At 40.9% G+C, this 16,105-nt stretch overlaps 1 protein-coding gene across 1 annotated transcript; it reads right to left on the reverse strand.

Annotated features, from left to right (window-relative positions):
- Positions 1-5,356: 5,356 nt before the first annotated feature.
- POLR3GL (RNA polymerase III subunit GL) lies at positions 5,357-9,473 on the reverse strand. Its single transcript, XM_054563326.1, has 8 exons — positions 9,373-9,473; positions 8,796-8,969; positions 8,336-8,465; positions 7,444-7,512; positions 6,855-6,911; positions 6,551-6,624; positions 6,317-6,427; positions 5,357-5,828 (listed from the first exon to the last, which is right to left on the reverse strand). Exons 1-8 carry the CDS (start codon positions 9,373-9,375, stop codon positions 5,742-5,744), a joined length of 705 nt encoding a protein of 234 aa, XP_054419301.1. The 5' UTR covers positions 9,376-9,473; the 3' UTR covers positions 5,357-5,741.
- Positions 9,474-16,105: the final 6,632 nt, after the last annotated feature.

Genomic DNA, 16,105 nt, shown 5'->3' on the forward strand with positions numbered 1-16,105 from the left:
GACCACGAGATGTTTTTAGATCCATATCAGGATAGGTGAGAGGAAAGGTGGTTGGGCAGTGACCAGTGCCTTCTATGCTTCCCAGGAGAAAGGTGTAACCTGCCAGTGGTACCCAGAGTGGTACCTTCTTTTCTGTTCTACCTCCCCAAGCTGTCCTTCAGGGAGCTCCAAACTCTCCCACAACCTCATGTACCTCACTGTCCCCAGCTCCTGGGAACAGAATTTGAGAACTTGGGAGCCCACATTTGGACCTCATATTCCTTTGAAAAGTAAAGAAATTAGAGGCAGCAAACCAGAGACCCATAGATGGAATCAGCTTGCAGACATTTAGAAACCTGTACTCTTTCTTCCTAAAAATTTGAATTGGTTATAAACATTTAAAAACCAAATTTTCAGAAAAATCTACTGTTTTGGCTTCTCTTAAAAAGCAATCATATTTGGTAACACTGAGCCCACACAGTATTAGGGCATCAACATGCTGGAGCTGAAGGGGCCAAACAGGCTCTTATTTGCCAGTTTTCACCACTCCCAATTGCATTACACTCACTGGCTTCAACTCCTTTTTATATGCCTAGCTGACATCTGTCTAGTGATCACCTCTGTTTTAAGCAGAGCTTTCCAAGTATTTCCTCCGAAGGACCCTTAAGATTAGGGAAAGTGAATCATTTTCCCCAGGACTTCCTGAGAAGTCCAAAGCAGTCTGTCACAAGTCAGAAATGTCTTTGCAATATGTAATACAGGTTTAAAAAATGGAAATTTTTATTTACACTTTATATTTACCTAGTTTTAGTATTAAAAAAATTATCTCCCCACCAAATCTTAAAGGTAAAATTGAGCCCTGATTGTTGCGCCTCATCCTGCAAACTGAAAGGCTGTTGGTTCAATTCCTGGTCAGGGAACATGTCTGGGTTGTGGTCCAGGTCCCTGGTCAGGGTTGTGCAAGAGGCAACCGATCAATGTTCTTCTCATACATTGATATTTCTCTCCTTCTCTTTCTCCCTCCCTTGCCCTCTCTCTAAGAACAAATAAATAAAATATTTTTTATAAACAGTAAAATTGACACTCTGGAAGATGTGCCATGTGTATTATGTGGCTCCAAACACTCCTCACTACATCTCCCATGAATAACCCAATTTAAGCAGCATGATGCAAAAGACATGAAGCAAAGAGAGACATGGGAAGAAAGGCTTGGAGACAGGAAAAGAATCTCAATGACAACAAGAACAAGATGAGTCTGAAAGACAAGCTCTTTCTCTAGTCCTAAGTCATCCCTCCTGACCTGGCCCAGGCCAGTTCCCGAGAAGTTTGTAGACATTTCTGATATCTCTGGACAGGTGTTAGAGTGGTGGCTCAGAGTGAAAAGCAAGTTTCAAAACAGAAACCAGGCCAAGTAAGGGAGAGGTGAGCAGTCAAGAGCAGCCAAGTGTGGTCAGACAGGAAAGAATGTCCAGGAGCCAGGGAAGAGGCTCGGGGACAGAGAGCTGAAGGCTATGGAAAGGAGTGGTCAGCATTTGCCCTCTCTCCTAGTGAGCCCATCTTTGTTTCACTTGTTCTTACCACCCCAGCTTGAGAAAAAAAATGAGGTAAAAAAAATTATTTTAAACAACTTAGATGAGGGTTTTTTTTTTTTTTTTCCTCCAGAATGGTTGTACCTCTGGCCATAGCAGAACATAGAAGAATGAGTACCAGGATTTGTTTCCCTGTCCAAATGAGATTGTATCTATTCGCTCCAAGATAGAAAATACCCCAGATCAGTGTCCCAGACTTAGGTGAGTTCATTTCCTCCACCGCTTTAGTAGGACAAAGACAGGTTTAACTAATCTCCCTCCTATTATAATACTAGCTATCAATGCTGCCTTATGTGTAACAAATAATGTTAGAGGCAGGACTTGAATATTTTCTCCCTTGTCCATTGTACACCAGGAGAAATGGAATCACAGGATGAGGAAAATTCAGGAAGGCAGGGGCACTGGCTTTGGGAAGTCCAGCCCACAGCTGAGGATCCTGGAGGAGAGGAGGTTTGAGAATGAAGAATAGTCCCAAACTCAGAGGTCATAGGGACACAGGCTTCTCTGCATTGGTCAAGACTGAGTCTGAGGAATCCCTGGATTCCACCCTCCAAAGTCTTGGGTTCCCAAGGTGATGCACTTAACATCTGTTAGGGTAGGATCATTGTCTTCCCAATGACTCTCATTATGGTTGCAGGGGAAACCTCCATTCCCTCCAAGATACAAAATGGCAAATTGGGGATAAGGCAAGGGTGATACTAGGAAGTTAGAATTTATTTCTAGCTTTCTGGTCGCAAGTAACGTTGTGGGCGAAAGTGAGCCTCACTAGGAGAAATGTTAATGGAGAAGGGGTCTGGCCAGATTAGCTAACTGAGCTACAGCCTTCCTCTCCATCTCATTTCTCTCCTCTATCCTCTAGCTAGACATAATATATAAGGGAGGATAGAAAGGATGTCACCACTGGCTCCTTCCTCAGAACATTTCTTGGGCCTGCTTCATTTGATTTCTGGCTTGCAGATCATGACCTTTAACTCTGCTGCAGGGGTTCTCTCCTTCCTTGCTAGTTGATGGAATTGCTGATCTTCCTGCTATTCAAGTCAAAGCAGGTACTTGGAAAAGACTCATTAGACGCCTGAGTTATCTTTAGCTTACCCAAGCTGAAAATAAGATGGGGAAGTCCAGCAGATGGAATGAGTTCAGCAAAAGCTGGACATGTCCTGACCTTTGTTCTCAGAACCATTTGGGTTCCTGCGGGTGGAGCAACATGAGCTTGATGGATTCCTGGCAGACATTCTAATCCAAACTTGTTTCACAGATGAGGAATTTAGGCTTGGAGACTTGACATAACTTTTCCAAGGACACAAAACTATGGAGTAGTGAAACTAGGACCATAAACCAGTGCTTTGCCCAGTTGAGATGACAGCCCTTCCCTTTGGCTTAGTTCTTAACCAGCCTATGCCTACAAGCCACCCTGCCTTCCTTTCAAATTTCAAACAGCAGTAAAAATGAATTGAGGAAAATAATGATCTTTTCCTAACCAAAGCAAGCATGGTCTGCCCATCTGACATTTGACCCTCCAATTTTCTTTGGTCTCCACTGCTGATCTTCTAAACCACATGTTTCATCCAGGTATCCCATTCAGCTCTCCCTCAAGCCACTTAAATTCGCCGATTCAATTTGCAGACTCCACTTTCAAGCTTTCTGGCCAAGCTGGGAGGGAACCAGGAGGCTAGGAACACAGGGTGGGAAAAGATAGGATTCCTGCCAGAAAACCTACCTTGGCTGGGCCAGTGCAGCCCAGGCTGTGGCCATGGGGAGCAATCCATTCAACATAAGCAAGCCTTAGCAGGCAGATGTACAGGGCTGAGCAAGTGCTGCATGGCTCTTCTCTAAATGTTTGTAAGCAGGGCCTCAACCTCTAGCCTTTCTCTGGGGCCTCCAGAGGAATAGCAGCCCTGACTGTTTACTGGGCTTAGGTGTCAACTTCAGGCCCCCTGATAGAGCCTATGAAAAGTGGGGTAGAGGTCAGTGGAAACAGTCTATCTCATGCATGGAACTGCTCCAGAATCTGGGGCAGTTTCTGGTTCCCATGTCTCTGGCTTTGTTCAGCAAGGTCATCTGCCAGGAGAGGCAGGAAGCCAGACAGGAAAGAGTCCAAGAATGGTCTGATCTTTCCGATACTTTGTCTTTGAGGCAGTATAACTGATCCCAAGTGGTCCCTCTAACCTTTGTCCTCCTTTCCTCCATTTCATGAGCAAAGGATGTGTGTGTGTGTAGAGGTGTGGGGGCAGGGATGTGTTACTCTCCTTCTCCACTGCCTCTTGTTTACAATCTTCTTTGTTCCCATTCCTTTAAGTTCCCAGGCTGGTATTAAATGGGACTTAGGGGATTGTCTGTGAATCCCAACAAAGACAGATATATAGCTGACCAGGTTAGGATTATATGTGTGTGTATGTAGGGGAGAAGAGCAAAAGGAGATTTTTCAGTGTTTCAGTGTCTTTTAGATTTTTCTTGCTGATTTCTCCCTAGCCATATCACAGGCTATAGTGTGACAGGTTCTCTCCATTCCCACTCCACTCACAACACTTCCAAGAGCTAGAAAAAGGAAACACATCAATCATAACAAATTGCTTAATAACTCTGGAATGTTCTGTTTCTATTCTGGATTCCTCCTCTGTTCTCTTGGCTATTTCTACCCTAACACTTACTACTGTACCCATTCCAGGCTTTTAAGGGGCTTTCTCTCAATGGAATCACAGCCCCTATTCATTCTTTACAATGGGTCATAGATATCTAGCATTAGATTTCTGTCACTTGATGCTGTAGAGAATTCAGTCAACCAGCCTGAATATGGTTGGGGAATTCCTTGAAGCCTTTCCTGCATCCCATCTTTATGGCTTTCAAATGTTCTGTAGGGTTGCTATCTGTGCCTGCCTCCTTATTTAGCCCTTTGGACATGCAGCTAGCCTGTGACTGCTGCATGACAAGTGGCTGGAACCAATCAGCTCTTCTAGAGCTTCCTCAGAAGCCAATCAGAACATAGGGAAGTGATCTCACCCAAGAGAGAGCTATGTGGCTGAGACAGCATCTCTCAGAGCTGTGAGTGTCCCTAAGTCATTCTCTTCCTCCGCACCCTCCTTACTTCCCATAAAGCAACACCGCCTGCCCCTTTTCCCCAAAAGACAGAAGAGAGAAAGGCTAACTAAATTCCACAAAGAACCAAAAGAGAAACTGCAACTCAAACACACAGTGGCTTCTGGAAGTGGACAATAGAATACACAGGGGGCTTCACCTGCGCAGACATATTTTTCAAAGTGAGGTCTCCAGGGCCTGGAAGAAGGTGACTGTGCTGAAGAAGAATCAGCACCTCCTCCCTATTTCCTCCCCACACCTGACTTTCTTGATTCTCCCCACAAAAATAGCTGCAACCAATCTTTGTAAACAAGGACAAGATGAAGGTCAAGTGTGAGAAAGGGCCTGTGTTCCTGTGAACACCTGTGAACGGGCACAATCCTGTCCCTGTGGCCTGAGGACCAGAGGCTTAGAAGTCAGCTGATCTTTAGGGTGTGAGCTATTCTTTCTACTACTCATTCTGCACAGCCCTGCAGATGAGTTTCCTGAATGTTCTTGGGCAGGGCTAGATTTGGAGCATGTGTCCCACCATTGTGGTGGGAGGGAAGGGGCAAAGGATAGGAAGGCTGTAACCCCCAGGGTGTCACACTGGACTCTGACAGGTAAGAAGAGAATGACTCAGCTAAGCATCCCCTTCATTTCTCCAGCCCTCTCCCATTAGGCCTCTCACCCTGAACAGACAGATAAAAAAAACCTTTTATTTAAAAATATAAAACTGGCCTTACTCCTCTTAACTGCTCCCACCCCCAATTATCTCCACAAAGAATTATAAAAAATGGGTAAGGGCATATGTACAGCTGTCTCAGACCCAACAATTCCAGTTTTTCTTTCAGCCCTCCTTTCTCCCTTTAATACAATTAAGACATTGGTCCTCTGCTCTTTCCCCATGATATCAGAAATGATACAATGGTAGAGGGAGGGGAAAGTTAGAAAAGAGAGGTGTCTATTGTTATTTTCCACATCTATTTCCAGGGACTAAACAGGTTATCTGGACTCAGAGCAAACAGTCTCCTTGTCCACAAAACCAAACGATAGAGACGGTTACTTTCTGTATCCTAAATTAGAAAGATGAAGATCCAGGGTGCTATTTAGGGTCCTTTTTCAGTATATAGCCTCATCCATATTGTCATCACTGTCACCCGCAAAGTCCTCTCCATTGTCAAAATATGACACGATGTAATCAGTTTCCTGGAATAGAAAATAGAAGTCAGGTATGCTTTTGGCATTCTCCTTCCTCCCAGTGTACCACATCCCTTCTCTCCCAATAGCACCATTCTAGCCCTAGATATCTCTTCCAGTTGTAGTTTACTATTTATTTATTTTTTTTAAGTTTTTATTTATTGATTTTAGAGAGAGGAAGGGAGAAACATCGATTTTTTTGTTCCACTCATCTCTGCATTCATTGGTTGATTCTTGTATGTGCCCTGACCCAGCTGCAACCTTGGCATGTTGGGATGATGCTCTAACCAACTGAACTACACAGCCAAGGCTAGTTGTAGTTTGCTCTTTAGAAGAGCCTAAAGACAGATAAAGTGGAGAGCACTATCCTTTGGAGGCACTATCGCCTTTGGCCCCCCAACCCTCTGGAGAGAATATCTCTGGTGAACAGAGTTGAGATCTCCAGAGCTAACAAGGGCAAGAGAGAGGAACTGTGGGTGGAAGGAAGTCCCCTTCACCTCTTCATGTTCTTCTTCATCATACTCCTCTTCTTCTCCCTCTTCCTTCTCTTCTTCTTCTTTCTCTTCATCTTCATCTGAAGTTAATTCTTCCTCTTTCTTCTCCAGGGTCTTATGTTAAGAAGAATAGGAAGACAGATGCAGCTCACAGAAGGGAAAAATTAAGGTATACATGGGCCAAGGAGGAGGGAATGGATCTAGGGCCAGGTGGTCCCTATGCACATTTCCTCTTACCTCTAGTTTCTGTATTGTTTCCTCCTTATAGTCTGTGGCCTTAGGGAGCCTCTTGGGGAGTAGAATGGTGGTCCCTGGTGAGAGGATCAAAAAGTAAACCATCAGAGAGCAAACTTCCTTGTTAGCCTTCTACCCACCTTCCTGCAGAGACTATGTCACTCTGCTGCCCTCATGTGGCCACTAAGGCACCCAGCAACAATACTGGGTGCTTTGGGTAGGAATTGGGAGGGCAGGCAACCAGGCTTGGTCCTTCAGTTGAAGAAGGAAACCTCTCTTTTCCTTCTTTTTTCTATTATATACTCACGGTCTTTCTGTAGCTTCCTTACTCGTATTTTTAGCTCCTGGGGTAGACGTCGCCAATCTGGGAATAGTGGGAATGTAGAAGTCAGTAAGACCCTGTCTGGGTCTCCTATGAATTAGTTATTTTTAATAAAGATTTTGTATTTATTTTTAAAGAGGGGAAGGGAGAGAGAAAGAGGGAAAGAAACATCGATCTGGGAACCAAACCCACAACCTAGTCAACTCAGGCATGTGCCCTGATTGGGAATCAAACTGGCAACCTTTAACTTTGCAGGACGATAGATGCCCAACCGAGCTGCACCAGTCAGGGTAGAATGACTGGTTTTAAGGGAGATAATAAGGGTCAGGATAAACATGAGAAAAGAAGAGGTTGGATCAAAAACTGGCTTGGATGTCTCCAGGGACGTGAAGGTTATTTAATAGGTTTTTAGATAGAGCCTGAGCATGTTCGCTAGCATACGTAAGGCTCTAGCTTATAAATACTGGATGGAGTAGAGGGGGGACAAAGAAGGGTGAATGAGGTGATAGCCAGTGGCTTGAGGCTTGCCAGATATTTGAAAGAAGGGCAGTTAATGAAAGGACCCATCACCTACCAGGGTTCCAATCAATGGCATTGTCAATCGGTCCTGACATCTGATATTTGTCTGAGTAACGCTCCACATCTGAGAGATCAGAGGCCAAGGGTCAAAGTTTTATCATTTCAAAGTCATAGAACAGGGTCATTCCGCAGGGCCCAGCCCTCTCAATACTTAGGAATTGTCTGTCCCTTCAGCCCAAACCCAGAGCCCAAGGGGCTCAGCTTCAGTGAGAACCTGAAATTACAGTATTTTTGTTAACTTCCTCAACCCAAAGGCATGACTATATCAAGAGGTAGTGTGATACAGTAAAAAATATACTAGAGAGCAAGAAAACAGGGTTTCTGTATTCCTTTTACTCCTTTTAATGGGACTAACTTAGACAAGTCTTTCCTCTCTCTGAGTTTTAGCTCCTAGGGCTTCAGTAGGAAGGCACCAGTTACCAATATCCTGAAATACTGTACTTCCACAGCAGTCAGTAAATATCCACTATCCCAAGCCTACCAAGCACACCCCTCTTCTCCAGTCCCTCCCGGTCTCCCTAACTTCTCCATGATCCACTAACCAAAAAGGTAATACTTTAGTTAGCAGGGTACCTCAGACACCTAACACCAGCCCCCCTTCTGACTGGTTGATGCCTGTAATAACCAGATTGTTAAAAATTTAATACATCTCCCCATTTACACATGTGAAATGCACATCTTAATACTTAACTTCCTACTGTCCAAAGACTATTGTAAGACACAAAACAAGCCATGAATAGTGTCATGTATTTCAAACGCAGGGGTAATTATTATGATCTCCCCAGGTAGACAGTGAGCTTTCTGTGCCTCTTCTGGCATCTCTGGCCTCCAGTAGTGCTGAATATAAGGCACTGCGCATGGAAGGCACTCAGAACATTCCAACTGACCTCTTTTGGGGACAGCTGGCCGGATGAAGTAAGGGAGCTGCCTCATGGCCCCTCGCAACTCCTGCTTCAATGCCAGGACATATTCTCCTTCCTCTCCTGAGGGCAGAGGCACTGGTTGGAACTCCAATGGCTAAGGAGGCAGGGGCAGTGGTCAGCCCAGGGAGAAAATGCTGGAGTACAAATCTAGGAGGGTTTCTCCCTGCAATTCAATCCAATGCTCCTACTGAGCAAAGGGCCAAAAGACAATGAGCATCACAAGACAGCATTTTGAAAGCTGGTGATCTGGGATTATGAGATGTAAGGATATACACCTCCTTTCCTTGAAAATATCCCATGCAAGCTAGGTGCATAGAGATGGGGAGAAGGAAGATGAGGATGGTTTTGTGATGGCCCAGGAGAAATCCAGGATCAGCCAGTAAGGGGCACTTGGGAGGCTTGGGAAAGGAGGACACACACTCACAGGGAAGAGTGGAGAAGGCTGCAGGGTGGGTGGTGGCAGAGCATCCCCCTTCCCAATGCCCACAGCCTCCGTATTGAAGGTCAACTGGCCCCGGCCCCGGCCGCGGCCCCGGCCCCCACCCCGGCTGGCCATGGTGAAGGGGGCCTGGGTAGTCAGAGATCCAGTGAGAAAAACCTGGTAAGACAAAAACAAAGAGAAAAAGTACAGTAGAATGTATAGGAAGCCATGGAGGTATGCCCAATCTTTTTCCCTGGGATCTAAAAGCCAGTGTAATTCAACAAATTTTGATTAACAGTGCATGTACCAGGCAGGGTATCTCTGGAAATATAAATATGGATGAGACATGGTTTCAACAGGACAGATAATTGCAATACAGTGTAACTGTAGCACAAAGGGGAAAGTGATAAGATCCTTGGATAAAACTTCCCTGCATCCCTAAGATAATTTGATGTTTATCAGCATCTGCATATCTATATATGACCTTTTAATTCTTTCTCTCCATAGCATTCCAAACCCAACTAGGCCCCAATTCAATCCAATTTAATGTATTTCAATAAAACACTTATTAAGCACATACCATGAAAAAGGTAGTGTGCCAGGCAATGCAGAAGCACAGGGATAAGTCATCAGTCTCACTGTCAGAAGTAGGAGGTGAGAGTGGAGAGAGGGAACCATTACAATCAAATTGATCTTTTAAAACACAACTTAGAAGCACAGAACTTAGAATTAGAAGGACTCACAGTTATCTAGTCCAAACCCCCTCCCAATGTAGTACTCTACTCTCCAAGTTGTTAAGTTATTCTGCTTCTAGTGACATTTTCTTGAAGTGAGGGTGGTCAGTCCTGACTGATGTGGCTCAGTTGGCTGGGCATCATCCCACGAAGCAAAAGTTATCTGGTTTGATTTCCTGTCAGAGCACATGCCTGGGTTACAGTTTCAGTCCTCAGACAGGGCACCTATCAGAGGCAACAGATCAATGTTTCTCTCCCTCTCTTTCTCCCTCCCTTCCCCTCTCTCTAAAAATAAATAAATAAATATATATATATATATATATATATATATATATATATATATATATATTTTTTTTTTTTTTTTAAAGGGCAAGGGTATTCATTCTCCCCAATGGCAGCCTGTTCCACTGTGATCAACTCTGATGACTCAAAAGCTCCTCCTGATACTGAAATGAACTCTGCCTCTTGTCTTTATCAGTCTTGAAGGGACAGTCAGAAGCCACTAGGATGGGGTATAAAGTTATCAAATGCAAATGAAACTTGAAAGAAATGATACCCCAGTAGCAAGAAACACAGCTAATGCCCAGATCTTGGTTTCTAATACCATTTTCCAATAAAAGGAATCAAGGCTTCTTGGAGCAAGGACTGAGGCAGGAAGTATACAAGATGAGACCAAAGTATCTTCTAGTGCCAGAAAGTAAGAAAGTGCTAAAAAAATTAAAATAAAAAATAACACACATACATTAATGGGGCTATGTCAAAGGAGCATAAAAGTAAAATGAAAGAGTTCCCAATGGCCAAAGTGAGGACAGTTTGAGCAATACAATAGTGTTGGATTATAACCCAAAAGTATAAAATAAGAAATAAAAAGTATAAAATCCATGAGTTCATACTACCATAAATAAATTATTGATTAAATTCATACATCAGGGAGAAAAGACAAATCTCTCATGTAGGTTACACAGACTCCTCTAAAGACAGAGGGTAGAACTCCCCTCTCCTGAAGTGTGGGCTGTATATAGGGAATTTTGTCCCATACAATTTTTGAAAGGGGGATAATAACTTTAAAATGGAGAAACTGGATGACTACTACTTTAGTCAGGTGACCAAGGTCAGTATCAACAATATTAAATCATGTCATTACTAAGTACCCTTAATATTGAAATTATGAAAATGGCACTCTATCACTTTACCTCTGTGAGCCTCATCACCTAACTCCATAACCCCAGTCTAATCAAGAGAAAAACATCAGACAAATTCCACCAGAGGAGTATCTTATCATATACTTGACCAGTACTCTTTAATACAGTCAAAGTCACCAAAATTAAGGAAGGTCCACTCTTCCATTGTAAAAGAGAAGGAGCTGACCTAGTGGTAGGATTCTGAAAAATAAAAAAACACCATTCCCTTTGTTCTCTTATTATAGAACTAATATACTTAGTTCTATAGAAACTAATAAGTATAATATACTAGAAAAATATACTTATCCTAAAAAACTTGGAAAGACATAAAGGTATAAAGAAAAATACCTATTATTTCATGATGACCACCACATAGTAATAACCATTATTAAGGCTTTTTATTTAGTGACTTGAGAGAGAAAGAAACATTGATTTGTTGTTCCACTTATTTATGCATTCATTGGTTGCTTCTTGTATGTGCCCTCACAAGAGATCAAACTCGCAACCATGGCATATTGGGTGGTACTCTAACCAACTGAGTTACCTGGCCAGGACTCCCATTATTAATATCTTAATACATATCCTTTTAACTTCATTTCCATGTGTCTGCATACATATACATGCACATAATAGGCCATGATAAGTAAATGAAGTATGGTATACTGGATGGAATTCTGGAATAGAAAAAGAGCAGTAGGTAAAACTACAGAAATATGAATCAAGTATGACCTTAAATAATTATATCAATATGGTTTCATAATTGTAACTAATGTACCATACTAATATATGATGCCAATAATAGGGGAAACTGTGTGCCAGGGCATATAGAAACCTTTTGTACTATCTGTTCAATTTTTCTATAAATCAAAGTTGTTTTAAGAAATAAAATCTATTTTTAAAAAAACTCGAGTAGCAATTTGAAATGCACAGTTTCTCATATCTCCCTTGTTTTTGATTACCTTGACAGTGTTAAAGAGTACCGGTCAGTTATATGATAGGATGCCCCTCTGCTGGAATTTGTCTGATGTTTTTCTCCCTATTAGACTGGGGTTATAGGTTTTGGGGAGGAGAATTGCAGAAGTAAAATGCCATTTCATCACATCATATTGAGGGTACATACTAACAACATGTTAGAGAACAACAGGAAATAATACAGTATATAATTAATATCACTCAAATTAGTGATTTGTAATATAATTGTCCCCCACAGTCCAAAGAAGGGAGAAAACTAGGAGGTCTGGGATGGTGAGGGAGGGCTTTGTGAGTATAAATCACAAGGTCTCAAGTTTGAAAGAGCCCTTAGAAATCATGCATTTATTCACACACCAAATATTTATTGAACATCTACTATTTGCCAGACAGTGTCAGATAATAGGGATCATGGTGAAACATCTACTCTAGATTTGCCTCCTTCCTCTGATAAACTATAATTAGTAAATTGTTACTCAACTTCTGGTTAATCATCTTTAGTGAGAGAACTCCCTCGTTCACTTTGCAGGTCCTTCCATTTCTGGATATTTGTTCTTCAATTAATATCCAACAAATGCTCTAGACAAGAAATATATGGCTCAATGAAGGGCATTTTACAAAAGATTAGTTGGTAAAAAAGATTCTAAAATATTTATAAAGTAATTTATACACACACCAATATAAATAAAAATGTTCTTAAAGGACATGAGGGGGGACCCCAAAAATCCAGAATTTATTTATAAAAATTATGTATTTATTCTTACATGTTTAAACTTCAGTCACCTTCAAAGTACTCTCCATTTGATGCAATACACCTATCGAGACTTTTTTCAGTGGGGAAAATAGTTTTTGAACAGATTTTGATGCCTTTTAGTGCTTTTGCCATTTTTTGTTTCATCTCTTCCACATAGGCAAAACACTTCCCTTTGAAGATTTTTTTAATATGAGGAAACAAAAAAAGAGTCACTTGGGCAAGACTGGGTGACTAGAAAGGGTGGAGCACCCATTTTTTGGTCAAAAACTGCTGAACACGCAGCATGGTGTGGGCAGGTACACTCATAAATCACCCATCATGAAATGGGCAAACATATTGAAAGAGACTTCAATAAAAATCACTGAAGTGGAAATGCAGCCTTACACAACGCCAGCTGGTGCACTGATAAAGATGGGTTCCTAGAACACTTACCTAATGGGAGAAGCCTGAGCTACACAGGACCCACCATCCAGAAGGTAATTCTGGAGTTTGGGGGGTTTCCCCCTCATATACATCAAAAATTATCATTGGTTGAGGTGGGCTTTTTGGGGGGTTTTTTGGGGGGGGGGGGGGGTGTTATTTGTATTTTAAGATTTTCTTCTATACTGAATAGGTACTATTTTTGTAATTAGAGAAAAATACTGATTTAAATTTAAAAATAAATACTAACTATAGTAGATGAGACTAATATGCAGCAGGAAGGAGAGGGTAAAGAAATGCGTGTCTGAAGAAAGTTTCAAGTCCAACTGCCACAAAAAAATGTGAAGAAAAAATGGCTGTTAATTAATAGATTTAATTGTGATCTGAGTGAAAGAGCATATTAGGGGAAAGAGGAATTCTCATGGATACTGGGGAAGGAATGAGAATTCATCACCATAAAGAGGCCCTTTAAAAAGAAAGAATATGCTAACCATCTGACTTAGGTCTCTTTCCACTTGACATTTACAGTTCTAGCAGTGGAGATGGGAGCTGTTTGGATTGCAAAGCAGTGAGGAGTCAGGAAAAGGCCAGGAGTTTTGAGGTTAGATAAAGCTAACTCCATTTCCACATATCTACCCAATGATTCCCAAAGAAGTGGTGTAAAAGAAGACAAAGGTCTATTTAATTTAGGTAATAAACTGATGTTTGAGAAACTAAACCATTCATCTCTACTCCATTTAGTTCAGCAATTACAATGAGTCTCTTACATTTAAATTGTGACTGACTCTCAATTCTTGAAGATATTTAAATCTCCCATAATCTGGTCCCAAACTACTCCTCTTTAATATCAACCCTCCCCAATGTTCACCCCTGCATTCTCCTTCCCTAAAACTACATCTCATATACTTTATACTTATTCCCAATTATGCATAATGGTGTATTATGGTAGAAGTTACTAAGAATGGGTTGCAACAAAACATACAGCAAAACAATTACATCAAATTTAAGGAGGGCTGTACACGTAGTGGTTAAGAACATGGATTTGAATCCCAGTTCTGCCATTTCCTAGCCCCATAACCTTCAACAATTTATTTAAAATCTCTAAACCTGTTTCTTCATCTGTAAAATGGAGATAAGAAAATAAAACCACCTTAATTAATTCAATAAATACTTACTGAGTGCTTACTATGTGCCAGGCACTGTTCTAAAAAATCTAGGGACTGAGGCCTGAGGCACTCTAATGTTTAGACTGTCCTATATTTATAATAAATAAGACAAGGTGTTAACACTAATTATATTAGAATCCATGGAAACCCGAGTAGAAAAAAATCATCCCCCCAAAAATAAATGTGCAAAGTATATGAACAATTGACAAAAGTATAAGTAATAAAACCATGCTTTGCCTATCAAACTGACAAAGATTTATCTCTCAAACATTGATGTTTCTTTCCTCTTTCTCCTTCCCTTCCCCTCTCTCTAAAAGTAGATAAATAAAATCTTTTAAAAAATAAAAATCTACCCTGAAGAAATCATCAGACATATTGTCAGAGATATAAGTTCAAGGATGTTCCTCAAAGAGCTATTCATATTAGCAAAAATTTTGAAATAACAAAAAAAGAATGATTTAAAAAGTTCAAAATATCCATTTTAGACTATTATGTAGCCATAAAATGAATTCAAATAATACTTACAGGCAAAAAATCACAATATAAAGTGTGGGGAACATGATATAAAAAAATGCATTTATTGCATGGCCCTATTTATGTAATATATAAACACACACATATGTATGCATGTGGAGAAGAAATTGAAAGGATACATATTAAAATAGTAATGGATATCACTACATCATGGTCATGAAATAATTTTTCTTTTTATCTTTTTGTGATTCCAAATTTCTAGAATAAATGTGTATTACTTCTATAATCAGAAAACAAGAGGAATAGTATTCTTTATTTTAAGAATGCTACCACTAGAACAGCTCTCCCTCTTTTACAGTGGAAGTGTAGAATGCATTTAGTTGAGCTATATATTTGTTAAGAATATTTGTTGGATATTAACTGAAGAACAAATATCCAAAAATGGAAGAACCTGTAAAATGAGATAGAGTTCTTTGACTAAAGACAATTAAATAGAAGCTGAATAACAATTTACTATATATGGTTTATCAGAGGAAGTAGACTGGAGTAGAGGACTCATTATGATCCCCATTGTCTAGCACTGGCATATAATAGAAGCTCAATAAATATTTGCTAAATGAATAAATACATGATTTTTAAGGTTTCTTTCAAACCTTAAATGAATCATAAGATTCATAAATCCTCCCCTCACCATCCCATTCTTTCTAGCTTTCTCCATTCTCTGAACTGTGGAGCAATTACTCTATCATGAACAACTAATTTTAAGAGACCTTAATTATATACTGTATTGTATTTTATCTCTTATTAATTGTTCCCTAATCACATTAGGAGTTTAAATTCTGCATTCCCTATCAATTCCATTTACTTAACCTTTAAGTTAAGTAAATGTGTATTAAGCACTGTGTATTAAGAATCTGCCTTATAAAACCTTATATTCTGAGAAGAATAGAAACAATAAAGAGGCAGGGTGCACGGAGTACTCTAATAGAGGTATGCATAAAATGCTATCATCTGACTGAGAAACAATTAAGTCTAGGGGGGGAAAGAGGTATTACAGGAAAGCTACAGGTAGAAAGTAAGTAGCCTTTCAACTGAATCTTAACAGATAATGGAAGTCTGTCTGTCTATTGGAGAAATAATATTAATAGATTCGAGGAAAGCTGATGCCCTTGCAAAGAGTCAGAAGTACAAGAGTGAGTTTTTTCACTTTTGTTTTAAAATCTCTTGCCTATACGCAAAAGAAAACTACGGTTTTCTGATATACTAATCAATATAGCAATGGGAACCCAGAAAGGGTAGGGAGCGAGAAGAGGGCTAATCCACCAGACTGCTGATAATCCTTGTCTATCTTGCCTCTTGGCCCTGGTGAACTAGCACGGGAAATGTGCGATAGAACCAGGTCCGAGCCACCAGATCGGAGTCTTACCTTCTACCCCTCCCCCACACGGAGCCCACGCAGCAGCCAACTTGAAATCTGCTCCTCTTCCTCCAACTGCTGGCGTTCTAGGTCCGCCTCCCGGAGCTCCCCATTGGTGAATTCTCCCCGCCAATCTAGGAGAAGCGGAGGGAGGTCCGCCCACTTGAAGCGGAGGGAGGTCCGCCCACTTGAAGCGGA

The sequence above is a fragment of the Pteronotus mesoamericanus genome, unplaced genomic scaffold, assembly GCF_021234165.1.
Source record: "Pteronotus mesoamericanus isolate MK-2021 breed Mesoamerican mustached bat unplaced genomic scaffold, CSHL_Meso_final scaffold_705, whole genome shotgun sequence".
Lineage (NCBI taxonomy): Eukaryota > Metazoa > Chordata > Mammalia > Chiroptera > Mormoopidae > Pteronotus > Pteronotus mesoamericanus.

Excerpts from the sequence above, each read along its gene's own strand:
- POLR3GL (XM_054563326.1), bottom strand. Across the intron at positions 8,466-8,795 it reads AGCCTTCTCCACTCTTCCCT|CCATTGGAGTTCCAACCAGT; the intron begins GTGAGTGTGTGT and ends CTGCCTCCTTAG. Across the intron at positions 7,513-8,335 it reads GCCAGCTGTCCCCAAAAGAG|ATGTGGAGCGTTACTCAGAC; the intron begins GTCAGTTGGAAT and ends CTGATCTCTCAG.